Genomic DNA, 27,102 nt, shown 5'->3' on the forward strand with positions numbered 1-27,102 from the left:
AGAAATTTGAACCTTTGGGGTACACCGAGACTTGTGAAAACGCGGCTCGTAAATGCCTGAGCCTTTTTCATTCAACGTTCTGCTTTGTGCACCACCGGTTCTCGCTCCATAAATATTAATTTCATAAATTTGATTGACTTTAATTTAACCAATAATTAAATTAAACATTAGGTGTGCATATCGTTAAATAGAGTGAAAGATGGGGACGTTTCACAAGATAAGTGTTAGTGTGGCCACGCTTATCTTACTTTTGACTTTTAGTGGAATTGTTCATGGACACGTGAAGTTGAACGTGCCTCGAGTTCGGCTACCCTATTTTGAAACGATTAGTATAAATTTTACTTTAAAAGTGGACTCGCCAGGATGTTATGCTTGGTAAGAGATAGGATAAGATTTTGGAAATTTGGATAAGTGTTTGTAGATTTATTTATGCTGCGTATAATATGAACGAGTCAAGGCAAGTCAATGGCCGTGGTTGAGTGGTTTCGGCTAAAAAACCGGTTTTGGGCTGGATTTTGGCTAAACTTTTGAGGAACAGATCACTACAATTCTTGTAAAATACTGTATGGAATGGATTGCGTGATTTGCATGATGTGAAATATGACGATGCAAACACTAAAATTATGATAATTAACTTCAATTCAATTTCCCATTCATGAATGAGTAGAATTATGCGAATTACATGATATTTGTGTCCATGATAAAGTTAACCAAGATCAAATAAGAATTTTAAATTAATTAAGTATGTTTTTTTATAATTTCACATCAGGTCCATCAGTAGAACTGATGTCGTAACAATCACCACGTCGTCCTCTTCTCCATCATCGTACAGTGACTACGACGGGACGCAATGTTCCGACTCTGCCGTGATAAGCACCATCCCACGGGTGTCATCTTGCTGTCCCGCGACAGCAATCATCTTTGCAGAGGACGTCGCCACGAAGGAGACGGTTCGTTGCGATGTCATCGTCGACAAGATCTCCGGCATCCAGATTCTCACGACCACGAAGGAGCTTCATCTTGAAGAGGCACCGTCCAAGTTTCACATTCAGGGTGAGCAGAATTTAATTAATAAAATATTAATACTTGCGAAAAGTTCTTTGAATAGAATTTTGAGATTGAAAGAAAAATTAATAATAATTTCAAGACAAAGTTTTTTGATTTATTTTTGAATTATTTAGGATACGGCAGCAAAGATAACGAGCTTAGTACATTGGACGGCGTCCCATTTACCTGGCTCTTAGAGTCTGCAAAGCAGAAAGAGACCTCCACCCTGATCGACCCCCAAAGCATTATGAGATTCATCCCCTTTTCTGAATCCCCTTATAAAGCGACCCCCGGTGTTGCGGCGTTGGAGGCTAAACGCATGCAAGGTGACACTGTCCTTTTGGAAGGAATTAAGACAGGTTCAGCGGAAGTGATTGTTCGAATTAACGATCCTCTCTACAAGGTGAGCTACAAATCATAGGATACAATTTTGCATACAAATATCAAAATTAATTTGAAGAATAGAGCAATTTTGAAGTAGAATTTTCGGGTACAAATGTAATGATATATTTCTAGGGCCTGGAAGCACGCGCTCGGATCATCGTGGTGGCATCTCTACTTCTCGAACCAAGTGAGGCCTACGTCATTCCAGGCACGATCCTCCCTGTTACTTTGTGGCAGATCAAGCACGGGAAAAAGTTTCAAATCCGCCTCCCCTCTTCCGTCTACATCTTTTCGGTGGAGAATGAGGATGCCATCTCGTACGACCGCACGTCCTCCCAACTCACAGCCCTCAACTATGGTGAAGCCAAAATCAATGTCATGGACAAAAACTGGATCGACGAGTTGGAGGAACACTCGGAAGCTTTGACAGCTAAGATTCACGTCACAGAGCCGAAATATTTATCTCTATCCGTGTTTCCGTATAAAAATTGGGCTCTGGTTATGGGGAATGTGTATGAGGTGCAGGTCGACGTGTACAATGTAGAGAATCAGAAAATTTTCGTTGGAGATGTAAGTGCATATATTTTTCTCAAATTTAAAATTGGGCACAATTTCTGCTTTGCTCGTAAAATTTAAATACAATTTTAAAAAATTTCTAATTGCTATTTTATAACTAATATTTCATGTTTTGTTTTTGCCCAGAATTGTTTCGTATCCACAATTTTTGATCCGAAATACTTCCGTGTGGACTACTCTTCACCCAACGGCACGTACCACATCGGTGTCCCCATCAAACTAGGTTCGTCTTACGTGACGGCCGAGCTGCAGAAAATCGTCTTGGCTGACGGAACAGAGAGAAAGTTTAGCCCTCAGCCCAGAGTAAAGACGGAGATGGAAATCTTTCAAAATGTCGCCATCAATCCGAAAGAGACTGTTCTGCCCTGGGATCCGAATGTCATGCCGAAATATGAGCTCCGTTGGAATGTGAGTTGTATATTTTTTCAGAAAATATCAAGATAATTTGATGTTTTGGTCTCAGGCTTCAAATCAAGTTTCTTTCCTTCCTTTAGCCTTCTGGTGGAAACGGAAATTACGTTTGGACCTCGTCTAACACCTCTGTCGTTACTGTCTCGCAATCCGCCACTGGTCGCACCGAGTGGTTCGGCTCCGCCAATGTCACCGTGTCCACGACAGTCAATGTGAACATGAGGAATGTCGCTCGGGTTCATGTCCTTCCTCCAACCAGAATGGAAATCGTAGAGCATATCGTAGAGGCCGAGATCGGAACCGCAATCCAAGTTCCACTCGCATTTTACACAATTCGACCAAATGATCCGAACAGGACAGAGGTTCCTTATTCATCATGTTCCCAACTTCCGATCAGAGTGGAGGTGGAAGACCCCAACTTCGTGTACGATGCCAAAACACATTATCCAAACTTGAAGCCTGCTTGCGTCGTGTTGCCAATTATGGGAAATGCACTTGGTTCTTCCCGAGTCACGGCGATGTATTCCGTTGGGGACAAGTATTTTGAGGACTCTGTGATCGTATCGACTTTTAAACCCTTACAGGTGAGGAATGAATTGAAAAAATTGGTATTTATTTTTTGTGCAGTTTTGGTGTTGTATGTTGAAAAATTATTTTTTTGCGTTTAGACAACCGAACCAGAAAACGACCTCGTCGTATTGGCTGTAGGATCAAGTAAGGAACTTGTTTTTGAGGGAGGTCCGCGTCCACTGCTAGAGAAACATTCCGGGTTTCAGAAATCTTTGGAAATTTTGAACCAAACGGTTGCCTCGCACCGTGCGTTGAAGTCTATGACGGGCTTGAAGGATGACGTCTACATATTTGAAGTAGTCTGTAAAGAAATAGGTGACACAGACGCAGTCTTCCAGATTGGAAATACAAAGGTTTCGGAATACTCGGTACGTAAAATTATAATTTTCAAAGTTTTACTGAATTAAAGAAAATTCTATCACTCAAAGAATGACTAGAAGCGACTAAATGCGAAACTTTTTTTGTTTTTAGCAACCCATCGTGCGGATAAAAGTGGTACAAGTAATTTGTGCCGAACCTGCTCAAATGTATTTCAAGGTGGAGTCCTCGCTCAAATCAAAATGTCCGAATGACGGATCATCTGCACAAGTTGTTCGTGTCGCCATTCCGAATTATGAATCCACCTTGGTGTCTGTCGTCGTCAAGGACAAGGAGGGAAGGAAATTTGACAACGTGACGAGCCTACGAATCAATTGGTTCTCGACACCGGCCCAGATTGGATTCGCCACGCCGTCGTACGCAGTCACTGAACCCATACATACCGCCTTAGGATATGTTGACACCGGGAAAGGTAAGCCTAAACTTTGGAACTAGAATAATATTGTTATTCTTATTTATTTCGTGGACTATAATTGAAAAAATAATTCAAGCAAAGTGTAAAACTTGCATGCATTTATATTGGGGAGATTATTCAAAATTCTAAATATTTATTTCATTTTTTCTGGCAGGACTGCAAAATCTGTTGCCCAACAAATTTTCTGGAAATGTCGAAGTGACCGCTAAAGTCGTGGGGTATCGGAATGAAGTTCTTTCCCACTACAAAATCAAGCCTCGCACTTTGGCTGCCACGACTGAGGATGAATTATACGAATTACAACACTCAATGGATCTGACCCTAGTTTCGGACGTGACCGTGTCGCCTTCGGCGTCCGTATCGTTGTTTAACCATCCATCTAGCACGGTAAGGCGAGGGTGTAGATTTTTCTATTTCGCATTTCATTATTTATGTAGAAATTATTATTTGCATTTCAAAAAGTCACAATTTGCACAGGAAAATGAGATTGGTGATTGGTGATTCGGATGACGACAATGTTTGGAGAGATGAAAGAATAATTTCGCACCCACTCTTTCTTTCTTCCTCAAAACTGTCGATTTTTTATGTTGTCAGAAATATTTACAAAATACTCAAAGAAATACTCATTAGTTAAATAAGTTAGAAATGTTTTGCACTGCTTAATGAGTTTATTCTCAAATAAAAAATGGGGAAAATCACGATTTCATGTTTGATAAAATTTAATCTCTTAAAATTCTGTCTCTTTAAATTTTAAAAATGGATTCAATCGGGTATGTAAACTTGGCTTGTTTTACAATTGGGTTTAATTTTGGATGGGTTAAATTACTACATACATATCAGTTAGCAAGAGCTATTTAGTTCTTTTCACGCTTTAAAATATTGGGAACATATTTTAGAACAACTAAAAACTTTATTAATTCTTCTGCTTACAGGCAACCGTAAAGGTGGCCGACGGTTCCGGCTATTTCGAACTTGACACCCGAGGCTCCAACAAGATCAATGTTACATATAACGAACTGACTAAAACGATGCAGATCCGTCCTCTTCGACAAGGCAAAGCCTCCATCCTCCTCAAAGACCTATGCGTTTCGACCAAGAGAGAAACGGTCGTGGATGTCGAAGTCACTGGAATTGGAAAGATAGAAGTCATCACAGAAAATAAAGTTCCTGTCGACGGGGAGAGAATCTTGACCGTGTCGCTGCTCGACCACGCTGGGAAATCGTTGCCTGGAGAAATCATAAAGTTGGCCCAACTGTCTTTGAAACCGATGGCGCTTGATGTTCTAGATGTGAAACCAATCCTACAAGGAGATCGGGTACCGGCGGCGGCAAAGATTCAGTACAAAATCCTGGGCAAAAGGGTTGGTTGGGCGGAAATCGTGTTCACTGCAGAAGAGGGGACAATTCTCTCGGATGTGAAGAAGATTGACGTTTTTCCTCCGTTGAAGCTAAGCCCCAAAAAAGTTATGATTCTGCCCGGGAATTTGGTCCAAGTGGTTGCCAATGGCGGACCGAGCGATTCGGATATTGTGTTCTCAACTAGTCCAGGTGAGATTAAAAAGATACTTTTAAAAAATAATGAAGTGGAAGGAAGTGTGAATTATATATTGTTAATCAATTTCATATTAATTTTTTAGAGTCTAAAAGTATCGTCTCTGTCGTTTCTGGTGACGGTGTGACTGGCAGCATGAAAGCCTTGGCCCTAGGACAGGCCACCATCACGGGTCGAGCAGTAGACCCCGCGACACGAAAAGCATACTCGGAAGACACCGTTGAAGTGAAGGTCGTTCCATTGACAGGACTCAAGGTCGTGGCGCCGCTCACCTATCTCTACGAAGATGAAAAGATGCCCGTCTGGTTTAAAGGGATCTCAGGAAGAAATGAAATTTTGCCAGACCTGCTCGTCTCTGCTGCCCCATCCCTAACGAGTGTCGAGTGGATCGTGAGCAGCGGCGATAACGCGGAGATTATAGAAGTTTTTGAGGTAATTTTGGGGAAATTTTGAGTTTTGGTTCGATTTTTAAGATAATTTATAAAATGCATTTTGATTTATAGCCTTCTATGAGTTCAGTCTGGATCGGAAAAGACATTCGAGTACAACTACATGCTCTCAAGGCGGGCAATATCACTCTTCAAGCTGTCGGATATTACAATGGGAATTACATCTTCTCGCAAAAGCTTGAGATTGATGTGAGTTTTAAAATAATGGAAACTTGGCGAGAAATTTTTATGCTTAAATATATATTTTTTTTAGATCCGAATATATCCCTACGGTTCATCTTCCGAGTCGGGAAACAATTTAAATTTATGGGTACTCTTCAGGACGGCCATGACTGGTGCATGGTATTGGTTTTTCTTGCCAGCTATAATAATGTCTAGCGTTCTGCTGGGATCAATTGGTACTAGTTTTACACAATTATTTACTTTTGCTTTCTATTTAATCTTGTGAATTTTGTATTTTGAAAGTATATTTTACCTTCGCAGCTTATAACATGTACATTTATGGAGATGGTGGGAATCGAAACACCAAAGTGGACACGTCCCTCTTCATAAGTAGCCCAGTTTTCTCCTCACCTACGAGATATACTCCCAGTCCGCAGTCGTCGTCGCCCAATCAGTCGCAGTCATACACGCCTACGAGGAGTTCGACATGTGGAGGAGGATGTGAGAATAATTAATTAAAATAATTAACTACTTCGGAAGGAAAATGAATTATTTAGCAATGATTTATATATGTTTCAGCAACAAGTACTGGATTCTCGCCAAATCATAGGAGATTATTTTCTGCAGATGATAGCAGAATGTAGTGCAGGGAGGAAAATTATTGTTATAAGTGAACTTCGTAAAAAATATTAATATTTTTTACCAAACGAAAACCTAGACTGGATTTATGACGATTAATTTAAGAACTGCCAAACTGCTTACTTGTTACCATTCATTTACTTGAATCGTTGTTATAAGTTAGACTGTCAAGTACTTTTTGAAACTCAATTATTGTTATTTATTTACATACTTTATAATCATTTTTTGTTGTATTTTTAGTAATTATTTTCTTTTGTGAAATATGTCTTACTATTAGTTTTACTTTAATTAATTGTAAGGAGATTTTTTGTCAAGGTATTACTTATGCATTTCTAAATTAAGAGTATTTATTTATGGAGGAAGATACCTGTTATGGACCTTCCTCGTTGTGTGATATCTTCTCAAGTCGGCTCCTCAACTCAACGGTTAATTAAGTGAAATAGGTAATTTTGTGTAATTAATTAAGATCTAAGATGATACTTAAAATGAAAACGATCTGTGACGAGCAATAAAATTGGAAGAAATGACTGATAAAATTTCAGATTTACTTTCTTACATAAATTTTATTACTGATTGATCAACATGCACACATAGGTATTAGTAATTTGTAAATGTATATCTGATTGATTGATGATATAGCTTGGTTTTGTGTTTGTATTAATTAATTGTGACAATCATAACATTTATAAACACGAAAAAGGTTAACTTGATGATTTGCATTTCTTAACAGGTTTCTGCGAAGTAGTACCTTTACAGTTCAATAACAGCTTTTGCATTGCATTTTATGGCATATTGTTTTAATTTAATTGCATAATTAATTCACTGGGATTTAAATATTAATTTAAATGCTCGCCTAATCTTTCACCTTTTAATAAGATAACAAATCGTTACAAAAGTTTTATCTTAAAGACAACAGAACAAAATTATTCAGTACATAGATAGTTTTGGTCCCTGAAAAATGGGGAGGATTTATGAAATCGAAAAAATATATTATAATTTAAACAAAAATATTATTAGTGAAAAAATTATATATTCAGGATCTGGTTTCGGTGGGTGTGTGGTATGGTATATTTAATAGTTTGCGTTATAAATAGTGCAAATATTAAAGAAGTCGAAGGAGGAAGGTAAAAATTTAATTATTACATTAATTAATTGTCTAATTATTATTGACAGTTTAATAGGGAAGAAAGTTCAAACGATAATAATTACAAAATGACTCATAAATTATACTTAAATGGATCACATGAAATGAAGGAAATGCATAATTAATTAATTGTGCAAATAAATTAACACTTTAATACTGAAATTATATAGGAATATGCAAACAAATACTTAATGATGATTGGAATCGTTGAGAATTATATACGAAATTAAATTTTCAAAATGGATTTTCGAAATTCATGCCGAATAAATTAACACTGGTTGAAATTACTTGAAATTCAACATTTTGATCTTCACATTCGTCAAATTTCATACATCTTTTTAGACTAAGTGTATCGAAAACATTACTAAATTCGTCTTTGAGTCGTTTTCTTTTACCATAAATTATTCATAAATTATTTAATTATTTATGGTGTGAAATTGTAAATTATGTTATTTTCTCTTGCTCCTTATCTCCTATTACTAGACAGATATAAAGAAGGTGAATAGTTTTCATGTGTATAAAAAGTACAGGAGAATAAGATAAGAATTTCAGGTTTTTCCCAAAAATTGTGGTGGTTGAGTTTGCTTTTCTGTATAACGATGATGATGATTTGTATGTATAGTGATTAATTGATTGATTATCGATAATATCGATCCAGGACAATAATGAGACTTCTTTTTTTGTCTTGGATCTTAGAGATTGATTTCCATTATCTAGGACAAAATGGTGAGACGAACGTTCCCCCTTTTCACACTTTTTAGCAGCGAGACCGCCTCATGATGCGTCAGACCTTCGCAAGGGATGGAATTTACGGCGATTATTTGATCCCCACGCTTCAACCCGGCCACAAGTCCGGCCCCTTTGGAGAATACGGTCTTAACATAAATCGGGAGATTGCCGTGTGGTGATCCTGCAATTAATCATTGATTAATTAGTCATTAATCGTTGGTTAATTATCGATTAATTGATTTATTATCTACCATAGCCTCCCACGATTGAGAATCCCAGTCCGTCCTGGCCTCTGATGAGGGTGATATTCTTGACCTGTGGCGGACTTCCGGTTAGACTGGGAGGGTTGGAGGACGTGGTGGATGAGGTTGACGATGTGGCGCTATTATTACTGCTTCTCGTCGTTGTGGAGGCGGTGGTCGTACCGTTACCGTTACTTTTATTATTATTATTTTTGCTGCCATTCGTGGTCGTGGTCGTAGTGGTGCTTGTCGTATCAATTATTATTTCGGGTTCAATCTCCTCCTCAGTGTCGAATGGGTCGTCGTCTTCGTCCACCATTTGTCTGGAATAGATTGAATTAGTTTGAGATTAAATTGTGTATGGTTAAATTTTTTCTAAGATTGTGAGATTCGTTACCGTATTTATTTGTATTTTGGTTAAAAGCTGTGTTTTTTAGAAAACCCGTCCCCAAAAGGTGGATAGAGTAGATGGAAGTGGAAGTAGAGAGAGAAATAAGATGAGAGATTTAGAGTAGAGGGTGCATCATTTTTTTGGAGAGTGGGATAATTTTTTTTCAACTTACTTATTGTCCGAAGTGGGAGTGGCAGGTACCGTGACCGGCGTTGAGGCGGCCGATCTGCGCGACGCGGCAGCTTTTAAACGCCCAATTTTCATTCGGATCGGTCCTATCGCGGTTTTGAGGATGGATGCGGCCTCCTCCTGCGAAATCAAATTGGAAATAAAAAGTTTAAAATAGTGTCTCAAAATGCCAGAAAAAACAGGCATAAAAGTGATGTTCGTGTATACAGACATTTTTTTTACAGAATTTTATATTTGTTGAAACATTTAATAGAAATTTGGAAATATAAGTTATATAATAAGGTCTCAATTAATTGACAAATTTTCAGAAAAAAATTATCGTAATTTAATTATGATCATTATTCTTCAAAATGATTACTTTGATTGGCCAGAAATGTCCTCTTGAATTTGCTAAGAAAATTAGTTTGTCATGAACTTGTACCTGTGTCGCATTTTTGAGATCTTTTCCATCCACTGTGATGATCATGTCGCCCTTCATGAGACCGCCATGTAGTTCCGCAATGCCACCGGGGACGACGTCTGATATGAAGACGCCGGAACCGTTCTTTCTCCCCACGATGGAGAGACCGAGGCCTTTTCCCGATTTTTTCACCAGTTCGACATCAATCAGGTCGTACATGTCGTCCTCCCTGGTAGCAGATTCGTCTCGATAGACCACCATCCGCACTTTATTCGGCGTTTGGCGCAAGGCAGCTAAGGCTTTGGAGTGGGAAATGTTTTGGAAATCTTCATGATTTACGGAAAGGAGTTGATCGCCTGGTTTTAGTCGGCCATCTTTCGATGCGGCTCCGTCAGCGTAAACTTCGTGGATAATGATGGAGCCCTGAAGAAAGAAAACACAAATATGGTTAGGGTAAAATTTGCGAATTTTCGAACAATGGATTTGTGAAAAATTATTTTTAAAAAATTTTATGAATCTGTTGGAAAATTGTCCCAAAAATGTTGAAATATATGAACTAAGTTTTTCAAATTTTGATAGAAATCTAAAACTTGAAGAAAATTATCTAAAACTACAAATTGCTTTAAAATTTAAACAAATCAGTAAACCAAATATTATTTACAAACAAAATCATGTACAGTTTCTAGAAATTCTACACAGTCTAGCTTCAAAAGTTTTTGAAAATTTTTTCATGTTTCTTAAAAATGCGAATAAAACTGCTAAAATTTTCCTCAAAACAACTCAATTTCTCCAAACCCTTACCAGAAGCGTATCACTCCCACCCACGATACTCAATCCTAACCCCATCTTATCCTTATTGATTTCAATTGTGGTTTCCTTGCCGGGATTGATCGGACACGAAATTGGGTCGAGGAGCGGATCCGTCACCGGCTTGCCGTGGACATGCAGCGTCATTTTGTGCGAGGCCGACGGTGGGATGGGTGACGGTCTGGGCGACGGTGTCGCCGGTTTCGTGGAAACGGAGGGCGTCGGCGATGTCGAAACGGATGGCGTGGTCGTCGTGGGGGCCAGGGCCGTGTGAGAATTTGAGGGCGACAACTGTTTCGGGGAGACGGGTGAGATTCCATGAGCCGCCAATTTCGACACTGCGGCGGATGACGAGGAGCAAGAAGAGGACGTTGGCGACACGATGGTCACCATCGGTGGTTGAGAGGACGTCACAGGGGTCGCAACCGGCGACGTGACGGAGATTTTGGTTCGATGAGATATCGCGGAAGACACGGACGAGATGAGTTTTGAGGGCGACGGAATTTTTGAAGGTTTCGGGGGAAGTTCTACAAAGTAAGGAGATTGAAGTAATATAATTGGATACATTTTTAGCATAAATTGTGCAACATATTTTGCCAAGTTCGAAATATATGTAGGTACAACGTTTAACATGGGAAATGAAAATTTAGAAAACTGCAAAACAACCAATAATTCCAAAACTTATACACATTTAATTTATTAGCAATTTAGAAACTTGGGAATTCCATCCCGATTGCTTCACAATTTCAGAAATATATGCAATCCAAACAAGAATTTCTTCATTATTCCCAAACGAAGTAAACCAAATAAAAGTTGTGCAAATAATGAAATGAGATTCACTACTACCTTCCTCCACCCGAGAAAACTTCTACGTAGGTACAATTTAAATTGGGCAACCGACAAGAAAAATATTGCAAAATTCTGTCCAATTTAGCAAGATTAGCAAACATATTACTCTGGATGTTGCGAAAGATTTCAAATTAGGATGGATTTACGTAACATCCATCCAAAACTTACTGGGTTTGTCGACATCTTTGCCACCCTTGCCGTCGACGTCTTTATCTTTTCCGCTGTCGTGGCCGACGATGGCTTGGAGGAGGCCGGGCAGGGACGTTTTCCGAACCTCTTTCACCGTCACGACGGGCAGCAAAGCCTGTTCCTCGTCCTTCCCCTTCGACGCGTTGCACACGACGAGGATGACATTCCCCTCGGTTTTCTTCAACGTGTTGGCAGCCTGAAAAATTGTATGGGGTGGAAATTAGTTTTTCATAAAATGGCTAAATATTCCCGATTTGAGAGAATTTTTACTTTTTTCATGAAATTATATATGCCATCAAATTGCCAAGTATCTAAATATATGAAAACTGGGGTAAAGCACATTGTAAATATGAGATTTTAGTTTATTGAAGTGTTAACGAATTTTATTACAAAAGAATTTATTAATTGTAATTCTGAAATTGCATGCGATCATTAATTGATTCTCTCAATGTACACCAATTTCTCTCACGTATCCACAGTCAGGATTGCCCACGGTTTCATCTATAAGTAAGTTTAGTACATAATGATCCTAAAATTGATTTCCGGCGTTTAGACTGAGCAACAAAAAAGTTATTTTTTATCCACATTTTTTCCAACTTTTCGACAAGTTCTATATTAAACTAGAACCCATAATAAAATACTTTGTACTGCCCACTCAACTCTTTAAAAATCTCCAGTACCTTCTTCGCCCAGTCCAGAAAGTGAAAGACTTTTTGGAGTGACAATAAAATGAAAGTGGAGAAAGTAAAGTAGATAAAAGTATATAAAATCTACAGACTTGATGCAGCCCTAGCCACTCAATTTCTTTGCTTCTTTTTTAATTTCTAGTGTGTACCACCCTCTTCAGACTTCTTGACCAATATTTCATAAAAAGTGACGTCTTTATTGTCTACGGTAAGTTAGTTGATCGTGATGTTACTATAAATATATTCCCAAAATTAAACCTGTCTGCTCCGAATACAATGACCTCGCCCGATGACCCTTATGACCTCCAAGGGCCAACCATTTTACCTCATTTTTCACATGACAAACCTACAAGTATCGTCACAGCCAGACGGGCATGATGACGGTTACATAAGTCGTGGATCGGGCTAAAAATGAAATAAAAGTAAAGCTCGAGCGAGATGAGAAATAATGTCGTTTTTACTCTCCTACGGCGGACAACCTCGGAGCGATAAGTGAGTCGGGCGGTGGTGGTGGAGAAAGCAGTTTCAGATTCTCAATTCCCACCAGAACCGTATAACAAGTTGGTTGGATGAGGAGAGAGAAAGCGAATGAACGAGTCTGTTATCCTGTCTGGTATCCTCGTGAAGGGACACTTACATCCTTCTCTCACCGACACGCACGATATTGGTTTCTCCACCGAGAGGAAATCTTTGTCTGGATTTTAGTTTGTGTAGGGAACAACAAAAAAGAACAGTGTAGATGGAAGAAAGTGTGGTTCTCAATTTTGTGGTATTTGATCCTCAGAGCATGTAGTCTAAAATGGTAGTGTTTCAAACGTAATGAAATCAGGAGTCAGGAGGAAGTTTGCAAAAAGTGTGGAGCAAAAAGAGGCGAACAAATCAGACACGATTTGTTTGTAGATTGTGGAGGAAGAATTTTTGTACTCGTCTTCAACATTATTTTTAATTCTGTGAAGAATAAATTGCCCATTTTGATTGAAAGCGAATAATTTAGTCGATGTGTCACAAAAAACTAATAAAATGTAAGTTATTAAAAAAGTCGATTGAATTAAAGCTGTGAAAGTTGTGCTCTTTGTGCAGGAAAATATTCATTAAAAAATGCATCGAGTCTGATTTTTAGGCAGTCTTCTAGGACGAAAATGAGCCCGATTTGTTGAAAATGATACAATTTCGTCCACCTTTTTATCCCGTATTTTCCGCAAATTGAATTCCCGAAATAGCGAAACCCTACCTATCCCCATTACTATGATCCCTTCTCTTTTCTCATCATGGTGATCATCATCCAGATAATAATGTCGAGTTGAGAAGAGCTTTCCCGTCTCGTGTGTCGAGATATATGTGTACATGTTTTTGAAGGAGGGGAGAAAAAGAGGAGAAAGAAGAACACGCTGAAAACTTAACTTTAGCAATTTCCTTAAATTATGGCGAGAAGAAAACCAAGGTGAAAGTTGGGCAAGATGTGAAGACCAAGTTTGACTTGAGAGCAGAAAAGTCTTGTGATGATCAAAAGTGTTACAAGTTTTACTTTCGCTCGTCCCGTTCGTTAGTTAAAAATAAAATGTAGCAGACTTCGTCGTCACACAAAGATAAATACGTGAAATGAGATGTGCTACTCTATTTTTTAGCGTAATTTCTTATTCATTCGTATATTTTTACTGGGGTGAAAACCATATTTTTTGCGCAATTTTTGTGTGCAATTTTTTGTGAAATTTTTAATTTTTATATAAAATAAAATAAAGCAGTCATCGTCGTCCTACACAAAAATACGTGAAATGTGTTACTCTATTTTTTAAATTATTATTTTTTAAATAGCATAATGTCCTCCTCATTTGTACATTTCTGGAGTGAAAACTACGTTTTTTGCGTAATAGTTCACTAAATATTGCCTAAAATGATCTCTTTCTGCGTAATTATATGCATAATGAAAAATCATTACCCTCCCTTCTGTAACAAAGCCGCGTTGCCAAAGGGTTAATGATGCACACGCAGTAACGTAACGTAACAATTTTATTACCATCTTGTTTTCACTGTAGAAAGAGAAATTATCTCATTTTCTCTGTAACAACTGGCTCATTTATTATTCCAAAATTTGCATAATTTGTGTCCCGTGTGTGACTCGGAGAAATGAAACCCTATAGCATTGTCCTTTACTACTATTTGTGTCTCTCTGTAACCGTTTTATGACGCAAGTGACATGTCATCCCGCACCACGATTAGTCCAACTTTATCATATTATTAGTACACGAGCAGAATGAAATAATATTGTTCTATATTTACTTTCCCTCAAATTATACACAACTCGGATCCGGATACTAATACCCGGGTATCAGGGCAACCTTGCCCTTAACCGAGAATCTATGTACCAAGGTAAATCATATTTACAACTTGCACTTAATACTTGACGGGATAATAACACTCGTAAAATAAGACCTCCATTCAGACTACCCGGGTTTTATGGCAGATCCGATAATGATAAGCTTAACTAATATATCTATAAGATAAGTACATAAATAGATGAAATAAAAGTCGATATTTGTACCCAAAAAAATACTCGATGCTAAATTCGATTCACTTTTTAGCCATTTATTTCCAGAAAACATGAGTAAGTGAAAAATGTTGACAGGTTCTAGTGCAGTGGATGTTCGTACATCTGTAAGTACCGTAAAAAAGGGGAGACTTTCTCTCTTGAGGAGAATCATCAATCAAAATCATATCTTATTTCTGCTCAGAGAAAGAAATATTTAGATGGATGGATGGAGACGAGAGGGAAGAAGAAGATGATGATTTAGACGTTGCTATCTTATCTTGAAAAATAAATTGGCTAACTTTTTTCGAAAGTAATTTCATTTCCTTTCATTTGATTTCACTGTTTCGTTTCGTAATAATATTCTAGATATTGGTTAGGAAAAAGAAGTGGGTGGGAGATGATTTCGCCAAAATTTTGCAACTTGTGGAGAAAGAAAGAAGGTTTAGGATAAGAAAAATTGTATGAAATCGACGTTACAAAGGAAGCAGGGTAGAAATATATATTTTTGGATAAAATGAGAATTTTCATAATTTTGAGTAGTTTAAAAGTCAAAACCTAAGTTAAGAATGAGCTAATACGCAACAATCAAAATCAGGTAAATTGGTTTGTAAACTATGAATTTAAAATTATACCCAAATATTTTATATTCCTGAAAAATTTTAAATTTTACGGCAAATATGAAATTTGAAAATGGGAACTTACATGTTCATAATCAGAGCCCACCATGTCTTCCGAATTGACCGCAAGGATCATGTCGCCCACGAAGAGGCCGGCCTGTTCGGCAGGCGAACCATCCTGGATGTCCGAGATGAAAATCCCTTGACCCAATTCGGCGTGACGACCCTCCATGATCATCACACCCAGACCAGTCCCACTCTGAAAATAGGATACGCATAATTTACAAATTTTTAGGGGTGAAATTTAGGAAATTGTTGACAAATTTTAACCCATTTTGTCATGATGGTGTACAACCTAATCGTGATGACAAGCTTTACATATGTGTAGACTGGACTTGTTTATGGGATGTATGTAAAGTAAGGTTTTTTGTCTCTTTGTGTGGAAAATACTAGCCTTTCACGCTTTTCTGGTGAGCTGGACCATTTCATAAAACTTTATTTTGCTCCCAAGTAAGTAAATAAATGTCGGGGTGGTCTTGTTTTTCGGGGAATCATGTCATCATGACTATCTGACTAATTGAGTGAAGTGGATGTTTTCATGGCATGCAAGACTTTTAGTTTTTGGACGACTGGACTTGTCTTCAATTATGCATGAGAAAGCTTCATTTAATTTCTGGACATGTTTTTGAAGAGCTTTTGTTGAGAGAGGGAGAGATTAAATAAACTTTTAGCAAAGTGAGTTTCACTTTGTGAGACTGCAGGGAGGGATTCTGTACGAGTTCAGGTTTCAGTTAGATTTAGGAACTTTTCGAAATAAAATATTTCCGTAAATAACCCACCTCAAGTAGAGATCTAAATTGATTATTGAAAACAGATATGAAATAAAATATGCAATTGTCGTAAAACTCCCTCAATTTTTTTCCGCAATATAAAAATTTGCAAAATTTGCGTGTAAGCATATGAAAACATTCTTTCGACAAAAATGATCATACTACAATCCAAATTTTGTCAGTATCATTAATAAATATTTCTCCTAAAAAATTATCACCACCAAATTTCCCCAAAATTTTCCAGAAACTTAAAGCCAAAAAATTACTCACCTTTTTCAACGTAACGACCCTCAATCCTTTATAACTCGCATATTTCTCCTCAGGACTCTGCAGCGATTCCACCGAATTGCAAAAACAGCACAATTTATTAGTATTACTTCTTCTTCTCCCCCCACTCCCACTTCCCCCACTTCCTCCTCCTCCGCCATTATTATTAGCACTCCTCCCCCTCCAAAAACGGCTCCGATTCCGCCAAGATTTCAACGACCCGCCGCCCGTTGACGAAGACAAGGACAAGGACGTCGATTTAGTGACAACAATTTTAACCTTGTCCTCCCTCGTCAATTGCTCCGTCTCTGTCACTTTTTTCTCATCAACACCGCCGCCCCCACTGTTCGAAGCCCTCCAAAACCCGCAAAATGACACCCTCTTTCTGAAACTAGTTCTCAGCCTGCGGTACAAATCGCGCCCACCACGACCACACCCATTGCACGGGAGGAAGCAGCAGAAACAAATGCACTGGGCGAGGATTCGGGGCATAGCCTGATTTCAGGGGAGGAGGATCGATATTTATGTATGTCGTTCTGCTGTATATATTTTGTTGGTTAGAGAGACAGAGGAGGATGATAATGTGCTTTGTGTGATTATGATAATGTCCGGCTAGTGTGGGTTTGTGTCGCTTATCTGGCAGAGAGAGAGATGAGATTAGTTCTTGTTTAATAATGACGAGACAGAGTGGAATGGGGGAATTCACGTCAAAGTTGGTTAATGAAGGAGAAATTTTGGTATTGCGAAATTTATTTTGCGAAATGAGTAGGAAATAGATTTTTGTGATTTTTTAAGCCCGAGTCAGGGCTAATGTGCCTACCGTGTAAGTCTGTCCGATTTGCGATAACTCATTTTGAACTTGTCCTATGAAATTTTTCACTCAAATGAAGAGTCTCAAAGTCGGTTTAAAAAATTTTGAAATCTAAATAGTTCAAAATAAATAATTAGATTTTGTACTAACTTTGGAATAGATTTGTAGTTTTAGAAATTCAACTTCAGTATGAAATTTTTTTATCAACAAGATTATAAAAATGGCTAAAAGATTGTTTTTTAATGATGGACTTTTATGTTGTAACAGGCCCACAAATTTGATGAAAAGTGCATACTAAATATTTTTCAAATGATAAATTGCAACGCCGACTTGCAATTTTGAAGGATTATTTGTTACCGCAGACCAAATCAGATCGCACGTTCTGGTTGGTGGGGTACTTAGATTACCAAAATTTTGATAAGTAGTAAAATAAATTTGAAAATCTGTGATTTTTTTTGCTCCCACCTTTGACGTGAATCCCCCCAATAAAATTTCCACACTGCAGCACCAGCGTGGATGACCTTTATTCCGACTCGTAGTTGTCAACTACTCTGGTTTTGTGAACCGATTAGTGAAATGAGACGAGATTACGTGAACGTAAACATGTCCCGAATTGACATGTGTTTATATTATATAACACAATTTACATCATCCAAGATGAATGGGATTTGAATATGAAATTAGTTTAAGTTTAGAAATTTAATACGAATAATGGACCAGTTATGCAACAAATATTTAGGCAATTTTCCTCTCTCCCCTAACTCCACATCTAGATTTGGGATTACTTCGTCAACCAAACGTCCCTCTAACAAATCCCAGTTAAGCACTTATCCAATCAAAATACGCCTGGACCACAATTTTGAGACAGACCTTGCCCCCAGATTTTGCAATGTTGCAAAAATAATTTCGCAAATGCTTTCCTCCACACGAGTTTAAAACGCCGAATATGCTCCTGCAAAACGCGAAATATTTCGCAAAAATAATACGCCGAGTGCCGACGACGACGACGATCGTTTAACAACTGAGAGCTCAAATTGGTGGAGGAGGAGGCACACATAATTGGCAGAGGGAGCAATTAATTTTAGTATAATTCATCACACAACAATACTTAATTCTCATTATAAAAGTACTGACCTCGCGTTGCATTAGAGATACGGGAAATTGCACGATTGGCTTCACCGACAAGTCGTTTAAACCATCTGACTTTCTGCAAAGGTAAAAAAGCCAGACCAAACCACAAAAAGTTATTAAAAGGTTGTACACACAGCCATTTCATTCAATTATTTATGCTCATACATTACATACAACATAATCATAATAATAAGTCATAAAGTGCTGGAGTTTAGAGTCTTATGTACAAGCACACAAAAGAGAACAATACAATGCACACAAGTGGTCGGGGCATGTATGTATGTGCACAGGTGAACAGGTAATATTCGGTGCCGTGTTTTTTAATGCTTCCATGTAGTAGTTAAAGAGCATTTTATTTCATCTGAGAACAGGACAGGTTAAAATTTTCCGATGGAATCAGTGGCCTCGGAAGCGTGGGGACAGAGGAACAATGTCCTCATCATCTGCCCATGTTACATAAACCCCTGCCATCCCTATCCTGCAATATTAATGTCCCCACGGCTTCCGCGGGGACTGAATGGAATGGAATATTGTAGAGAATAAGTAGGATAATCTCTGTAAGAAAATATGCACACATGATGCCTCAGCTCTCGACTTGCTGTCAGTCGGGGTCGTGATATTATTTATGATTAAGGTTTTATTACTGCGTAGGATTTTATATACGTGTACGAAGAAGGGGGACAATCTTGCAGATCGGGGTGGCTTTTGAGCTTGTACATAAGACATGGAATATTCAGCCTGTAGTAAGTTAAGGAGTTGTACGGGTACATGTATGTAGTTTTCCCTATTGTCTTGCATTTTCCCCGTGTTGTTCGACACAATTATGTCATTAAGGATGGATGATTGGAGGAGAATTGCGAATTGCTTCCCTTTTTATAGGACATAGTAAAAGTGGACGCGTTTTACTTTATGCGGATACATAAAACGGACGGGAATGAAAATGCGGCCGCATGTCGGCACGCGATAAAAAGAGAAGCAATTTCCTTTCCTTTTTTGAGTGGGAGGATTATATTTTGAGAAATATTGGTATTTTTTTAGAGAGGGATCTAATGTTTCTGAGAATGTTTTTTTTGTATTAAGCGTCTAAATTATTCGGGTAAAAAGTTGTCCCGTTAAAAAATTTCGTGTAAAACTTTAAGGTAAATTCGAGGTAAGTACGGTTTCTGTTTTTTTGCCAATTACTGATTTGTTAATAATATTTATTAATGGAATTTTCACGCTGACATTAAACACGCAAGTTATGTTTTTTAACCCTCCCGAGAAATGCATGATCGTTATGAAATTCCCGATTTTCCAGGATTTTTATCCTTGATTGTGTTTCGCGAATCGAACATATTTTTTTCAAAGTTTTCTTTTTCTCTGCGTATTTGATTCTGTTTTTCTGAGCAGAAATAAATAAAAATACGAAGAATAACTAACCAATTTATTCTCTGTGTGAGACATGAGTTGATTTACTGTGTGACTTTGACAAGAGGAAAAAAAAAAATAAATAAATAAAGCTACTTTGTCGTCACAATGGCATCTTTTCCCTACTTTTTGGCACAATTGTATATATAGAATTGATCGAATTTGATATTTACGACCACGACACACTTGAATCAATAACTATTCGATTTGCAGAGCATTTTATGTGTTTTTTGCATGCATGTAAATGAAACATGGAGAAACGAACCTGATGGCAATAATTTTGACGTGATTATGTGGCAATGATTTGATCATGGCGGACGCGTTGAGGTGACATCGTCCGTATAACACGATTCCGTTGACTTCAAGGATTTCGTCGCCAACTTCGAGCTGTCGGGCGCGATGGGCGGCACCCGCGGGGTTTATGCCGCAGATGTAGGTTGCTAAAGGAAAGATTAAGATAATTAGTTAGAATAATTAGCTAAATTAGTTAATTAGTAAAATGGAAAGTAAATACAGAGATTAGAAAAATAATTGCTAATCCTTTCACAGAAACTTAAAATTAGGAAATTTTGACTTGTATTTTAAGGGAAAATTAGCAAAATTGAAATTATGAATGGGAATTAGAAGAGAAATTAGTTGTGATGACTCACCCATCTTCATCCTATCACGATGTCCGGCCAAACTAAGATAAGCACAAAACATTGAAATTTATGAAAATCTAAAAATATTGAACAATATTTCCGAAACACACCTGATGCCCAAGCCGACGTCACTACGTTCCAAGTCGGCAATGATAATTCTCCCCCCGCGACTAACTTCGCCCCAACGTTTCTCAACTTTTTCTAGAAATTTATAAAATTAGAAGAAAGTTAAACTTTTACTTTGTTGAAAAATGTAGTGCAGTTTTTCATGACATGTCAACTTTTTATGGGATTAGATTTTCGGAAAGTGCATTCTAGAAAATTGTGTTTTGATGAAAGATGTGAGATTTTTATAGAGTAAAGTTACAAAATATTTGCACTTTGTAGAGATTTTTGTTGCAAAGTTTGTACATTTTCTAGAACCGTTAAGAATTTGGAGAATGATTTATCGTAATAGTTTTGCCAGGCAAGATAAGACAAGAATGGATTTTAAAACGATTTTATAGAGTTTTTGCAGTCAGTTTTTAAGCCTGCTCAACGCGAAAAAGATATGCTTTTTAAATGTTAATTTGAATTTTTTTTAAAGTGTATTAAAATAAGTGAAAATCGAGTATCCTAATATTTCTGAATTGTACTGTAATTTCTGAAGTTTGATTTCTTGAAATACCGATAGTTTTGCAAATGATTGTTAAATTTATACATTTTAATTATGCGGTGTTATTCAAAACTTGAAAATTCGCACGTGATGCGTCATACAAACGCCAAACATTTTCTAAAAATCGTGTGCAAATATTGTAAACTATTTACAAGGTATCATCAAGCCACGAATGTGTGTACTAAAATAAATACTATCTATTACTAAATACAATTGTAGTACACGGTGATTTATGCAGAATTTTAGTGAGATTTACTTATAATTACACACAGTTTAAAAAATGGTTGACTTTAGGATAGCATTTTGACGAATCGTTGCTAATAAAAAAAAATATCGCCTGTTTCTTTTCAACGCCGATTAATGTTTAAATCTTAAATTCCAATACTTAAACTTGATGAAGATCATCCCATCTTCACTTTTAAAAGTCATAAATAACACTTACTCGTCGTATAACCGAATTCATCTTCTGTCTCGGAATCTGAGACATCTCCACTCTTGGACCGTTTCACATTTCCAGCACTTGCACGGTCAATCTGCCATGACATAAAATTTAAAAAAATTAACCTCAATAAGCTAATTATCAACGTATTTATAAAAAATATTATCCACCTCAATTCCCCGTTTGGTTCTCGTCTTCCCCTGTAACTGTCTCCCGTCCCCGAGCTCGTCCTCTTCCTCGGAAGAGTGGTCACTCTCCTGGTCAGATTCAGATTTTTGTTTTGGAACTGAACTTTCCACACTTGGTTCGACACTTGGCTGCATTTCGGTTTGTTGCTGTTGTTGTTCTTTGTTGTTCTGCTTTTTGTCCTCATCGCTGAGACCGGGCTGCATAGAATTAATTTTGATAATTAATATGAGAAGAGGGTATATTTTGTTCGAAATATGTATAGCAGCAAAACGACCACCACTTAGGTTTCACTGGGATGTTTGTAACTTGGTAAACTGGGTAAAATTATTTTACAAAGTGCTACAAAATATAGAGATGCACTTGATCTGCGTATGTATGCAGAATAGATTTGTAGCTTGATTTCCTTCGCAATTTCTTCAAACTTCCTTCTCAATTTATGTGAACATCATTCGCAATTTCTGTAATTTTCATTCGTAAATTCTGCAAACTTCATTCGCAATTTCTGCAAATTTCATTCGCAATTTCTGTAAACTCCCTTTGCAATTTCTGTCGAAATATTTTTAAATTTCCGAAATTTACCGGGTTACAAACATCTTCGCAATCGCATAAAATTTATCAACAATTTAGCTCATACTTGCACCGTCTCCCCCATTCTGTTAAGAACTTGTGAAAGTTTTCTTTCACCAACAATGGCACACTCTAAATGTCTACATATTCCTTAACAATTGCAAGTTGTCGGATATTTCCTTATTTCCAAAACAGGACACAAACTGTATAACAATTTATAAATTTTGTACATACACCACGAAACTTGTTATTTACACTTTTATATCCTTGACTCGAGAATGAGTCCAAGTCCAACCAACTAGAAGACATACATTGTGCAAAGCTCCATGATAAATAAATCACTCATTTCTTCTCTCTCTCTCCATGTTTCGTATATAAAGAGGTAAAATATGTAAATTGATGCATCGCACGGCACATGGGGTAGAATACTAATCGAATTCGCGAAAGAGTTGGCCAAAATTTCAGGCTCTGGCTCAATTTCAGAATGTTTGCGGGTTGTGTTGTCTTTTAATTTGGGGAAGAAATTTCTATGTATTTTTTGGTAGAAATTTCGTAAAATCGCAGATTTTCGAAATAAATCGACCACACTTAAACTACATCATCACGACCCATTTCCTTCTTCACTTCAGTTCAGTCAGATCGCTAAGTAAACCGCAAAAAGGAGGGAATTAATAGTCGACTACATGCCGTGGCCAGTAAACCACATTAAAGTGAGTGCCAATCCATTGGAAATGTGGGTGATGTCAGTCACTTCATTAATTTTCCAATTTCCATCCAACTCTGGAGAAAGTAGAGGAAAACGTGGTCGGTTTTATGGGTCAAGAAATATTGGGTGTACTCTCGGCAAAGGGATTTTGAGATGGAATTGTTGGCGAAATACTACTTATTTCGTAACATGAATTTGAGGAGAGAAATTGCACATTATGTGAAGTTGGTAACGGTTTGTTACCGACTGGTTGCAATGCTAGACACAAAATCAAATTTATCACTCTGCAGAGTGAAATCAAAATTATAATTCAGTACCCGCTGCATCATTTGTAACAATTTTGCTCTCCCATTATTTGCAGTGTATGCAAAAATTTTTGCACATTGTATCAAAACTAACGAATAATTGAGAGAACATGCTTTTGAGTACCCCCAATATTTCGACAGCAATAATAATTCCGTTATTTGTTGACTCTACCGAACACTAACTAAATATAGACGGTTGTAATAATATTTGTATCTCTGGATGTGCTTTCACCACCGGACTGGCAGATGCTGCCTTTAATATTAAACCATTTTCGGAGGTATGCACTTCTCTGTTCGTATTTTGGTCTGGATTTAGAGCAAGTCGCGATACGATAACTTGTCGAGAGGAAGAGTGGAACGGAACTGGGGGAGAAAGCGAGGCAAACTTGGCCATTTATCCGTATCTGTATCTTTCTTCTTTCTCTTCGCTATGCAGGTTGTTCTGAATTCTGTGTTTCTCCCACTTTCCTCCTGTACTGCACGTCGAGTTAGTTGGTTCGTTCACATAAAAGAGAGGAAAGATTGGGTAGGATGCGATGTGTAGTAAAAGGTTTGGATGGAAAAAGATGGGATGTTTATGACGGGGGAGTTGTAGTGAGTGGGTCGTCGTGGTCATTATGTGATTGTGGGTGAGCTATTTTTTCTACATTTTACTTTTATTTGGGGGGGGGATGAAAATGGTAAAATATGACGGGTTTTTAGGGGGACAGAAAAATTTCGATATTTTTTGAACGAATGTGTAATTTCTGGGGCATTTTCTGGGAGATTTTTTTATGTATGACGCGAAATATAGGGGCAGATTTGTAGATTGGAGAAGAAAAAGTAGTTCACATTGATGTTTGACACGCCACAATCTGGCGAAGATGAAAGAAATTAAAAGTTTTAAATTAGATGGGATTGTGAAGTGGAAAACTGGGTAAAAAAATTTTTTTATTAGAATATATTTATAGTTAGAGGTGGTTTGAAGGTTATTTAAATTCGTGTCTTTGTGGCGATAAATTTACCCATGAATGAGACTAATTTCATGGCTATTATGATATATAAATTCGTTCAATACGGAACATATAGGTAGGAAAAAGAAGCTGGGAAATCTCTCTCCAATGAAATCCTTCCGATTCTTCCATAAATTCTAATCCTTCCAATTTCCCGAGATAGTTTATTCAATATAAATTGTAATCGCAGATCTAAATATATTTCTGAAAAGAAGAATCAAACTGAAAACTAGGCCACGGAATTCGTCTCTCGTCTGCTTTCTCCTTTCTCTCTCTCCAATCCGGCATACATCACATGTCGTTCTTTGAACCAGCAACGACCCCACCGGAGAGCTTGCATTACATTGCATCACATTTTACCATAGACCAGCAGCAGTGACAATCACGAGCTATGTAGTTCTGCTGCCCTACTCGTTCTGGCAGGGGCTGGCACGTCGCCAAGAAATCCCAATGTCTACCATCCATCCCTCCACATCTACACTTTCTCTCGTCACACTCTTAACAATGTGGGAACAATTGTATTACCGATTGGTAATACGATTTGGTAACAATTGTATTACCGAGTGGTGATAAGAATTAATAAAATATGTGTGAGGGTGTAATTTTAACCAAATTGGTGACATGCAATTAGATGTAGAAATTTGAAGTTGGTTCTAGTATAATTACGACAAAATCTTCTCGTATAAATGTGAAAACAAAAAATATTCAAAATGCTACCAAATCGGACGCAAAATGCTACCAAACTTGGCACAGAATGCTATCAAACCGGTCACAAAAGGCTACCAAATCGGGTGCAGAATACTACTAAACCGGTCACAAAATGTTACCAACCTTTCCACAAAATGCTACCAAACCTACAACAATTTCTCCTTATCAGTTGATTCTTCTCTATCCGCGACCAACTATATATATCACCAAACCAATAACAAACCTCTCCTACTTTAAGTACAAACCATTCCCAACCTACCCGAGGAATTTCATCTCGATCCCGTTTACCCCGAATTGTTTAGAGTAGCGACGAAATGGTGAAGAATGAAGAAAATATCTTCTTTCACCCACCCGCCTGCTGCCCGAGGAGGAGAGATGTGCATGTAATGCGAACAGATAAAACCACTCGAAAACTGCAAAAGTCTAAAGGAGGAAAGGGCGACTAAGGCGACGGCGAGTTGGGAGAAGAGGAGATTCAAGTGAAAGGTACTTTACTTTCACCACGCAGCCAATAACCTAGTCAGTCAGCAGGGAAAGAGAAAGCAGCAGCAGAACAACTTTCTCTGCTTTTCATATGCATGGAAATCTTTGGGGGAAATCTGCCCGAATTTGAGATGCGAATAATAATACCAGGCCATGCAGTCCTTTGAATTGGAATCATGATAAGTTTCTTGTATTGTGGGTTGAGATGGGTTTCTAAAGGTTTATTAAATTTAGAGTATGGAATTTCTAACAGAATTTGAGATTTTGGATGGATCGATGATTTTGTTTTATGTATGTTTTGGTCTGATCTGTTGTAAGAGGTGAAAGCGATATGGATTATATTGAAAATGTACGTTGTGAAATAAATATATTTTAGAAATGAGAATTTCATGAATTTCCCTGCTTATCTTCATTATTCTTGAATATGTCTCTACATTTCTATTTTTAATTCTTGGGGTTTAACATATTCAAAAAAAGTTTCTAAAAATATGTAGCAAAAAATTTTTATATCTAAAAAGTTATAAGTCTTTCTTAGTTGTTAGTTGTTAATCTTTATCTGAACAATAATTAACAAAATTGCAATTAAAACTTTCCCTTTTAGGAAGGAACAATTACAATTTTCGAGAATCAAATTAAATAATTATCGGAAAAATGTGTTTCTCCTATTGAAAATTATTAACAAATTAGCAAGATATTAACAAAACCATTTGTTTAATTTGGGAATATGAGTTTTGAAAATTTTTAGGAATTATTCCAATGTTAAAATTAATTTTTCCTAAATCTTTTGTATTATTTAACGCGTAGAAATCCTACTTTGTGAAACAACAATTATCAAAATTTTACCCTATAATTTTATCATAAATAAAATTTCTCTAAAAAAAATCCGAAATTTTGAGAACCCTGACACCCATCAATAAGAGAGAAAAAAACGAAACATGCACGCAAGGCAGGTTGATGGATTATAAAACTGAAAGTAACGACAAGATTTGAAGTTATGTTACACAGTCGCGACTTTCTTCAACGTAGGCACGATGCGTTACGAGTTTTATGACGAAACTGTAAATATTACGCTTCAAACACAAAGAGATTCATTTGGTTCAATATATGCTAAATTATTCCTTTTTGTATCAAGTAGATCATACATACTTCAAGTGTTTTGATCCATAATTCCTTTTTTTTTCGGTTATACAAACAATAAAATGTCAGGTTGTGCCCAGGGCTAGAACGAAGTATAGCCCACAAATTTCCATAAAAATCACCACAAAATATCGAATTGGTGAGAAAAATACTCCAAAACGAGGAACAAAATCACGACCAAATTAGTGACAAAAAATATTCCCACAAAACTAGTAACGAAATCACAAATTTTACCAAATTAGTGGTAAAAAATATTGCCAAATTGGTTCCCCAAAACATAAACCAAATGACATATCTCGCGAAAACCTACCTATTCAAAAATAGTAATTTCTCGTACGTAATAGTAAAATAATACGAAACTGGATACATCTACAGACAGACATACCTATTTCCTACCCTCTGAAACTGATGCCACTTTCATTTCCCTCATCAAAATGAAATCCAGTGTCGCGAGAAACCATCAATTTTCTATCCCCTCATG

At 37.3% G+C, this 27,102-nt stretch overlaps 2 protein-coding genes across 4 annotated transcripts in view; one reads left to right on the forward strand and one right to left on the reverse strand.

Moving 5' to 3' along the window:
• The first annotated feature begins 75 nt into the window (after window positions 1–75).
• LOC110853675 (nuclear pore membrane glycoprotein 210) lies at window positions 76–7,119 on the forward strand. Its single transcript, XM_022101984.2, has 15 exons — window positions 76–375; window positions 770–1,053; window positions 1,182–1,450; window positions 1,564–2,001; window positions 2,134–2,415; window positions 2,502–3,002; window positions 3,087–3,356; window positions 3,460–3,778; window positions 3,936–4,168; window positions 4,714–5,329; window positions 5,419–5,765; window positions 5,837–5,971; window positions 6,036–6,180; window positions 6,266–6,445; window positions 6,524–7,119. The coding sequence occupies exons 1-15, from the start codon at window positions 200–202 to the stop codon at window positions 6,586–6,588; spliced, it is 4,260 nt and encodes a 1,419-aa protein (XP_021957676.1). The 5' UTR covers window positions 76–199; the 3' UTR covers window positions 6,589–7,119.
• A 7-nt stretch (window positions 7,120–7,126) lies between these two features.
• LOC110853674 (multiple PDZ domain protein) overlaps window positions 7,127–27,102 on the reverse strand; it is a 92,718-nt gene continuing 72,742 nt past the window's right edge. For 2 of the 3 annotated variants that reach the window (XM_035854513.1, XM_035854514.1), the window contains 14 exons: window positions 21,705–21,920; window positions 21,538–21,628; window positions 20,551–20,641; window positions 20,450–20,481; window positions 20,065–20,239; window positions 18,396–18,468; window positions 16,454–16,510; window positions 15,439–15,612; window positions 11,503–11,719; window positions 10,480–11,012; window positions 9,700–10,101; window positions 9,262–9,398; window positions 8,708–9,021; window positions 7,127–8,637 (listed from right to left, as the gene is read on the reverse strand). In XM_035854513.1, the coding sequence (XP_035710406.1) occupies window positions 8,441–8,637; window positions 8,708–9,021; window positions 9,262–9,398; window positions 9,700–10,101; window positions 10,480–11,012; window positions 11,503–11,719; window positions 15,439–15,612; window positions 16,454–16,510; window positions 18,396–18,468; window positions 20,065–20,239; window positions 20,450–20,481; window positions 20,551–20,641; window positions 21,538–21,628; window positions 21,705–21,920 (2,709 nt within the window). In that variant the 3' untranslated portion in view covers window positions 7,127–8,440. Of the gene's footprint in view, window positions 8,638–8,707; window positions 9,022–9,095; window positions 9,123–9,261; window positions 9,399–9,699; window positions 10,102–10,479; window positions 11,013–11,502; window positions 11,720–15,438; window positions 15,613–16,453; window positions 16,511–18,395; window positions 18,469–20,064; window positions 20,240–20,449; window positions 20,482–20,550; window positions 20,642–21,537; window positions 21,629–21,704; window positions 21,921–27,102 lie in introns of those variants that run through there. The other variant, XM_035854515.1, reaches the window with a different exon arrangement.

This window comes from Folsomia candida, unplaced genomic scaffold (genome assembly GCF_002217175.1).
Source record: "Folsomia candida strain VU population unplaced genomic scaffold, ASM221717v1 Fcan01_Sc008, whole genome shotgun sequence".
Lineage (NCBI taxonomy): Eukaryota > Metazoa > Arthropoda > Collembola > Entomobryomorpha > Isotomidae > Folsomia > Folsomia candida.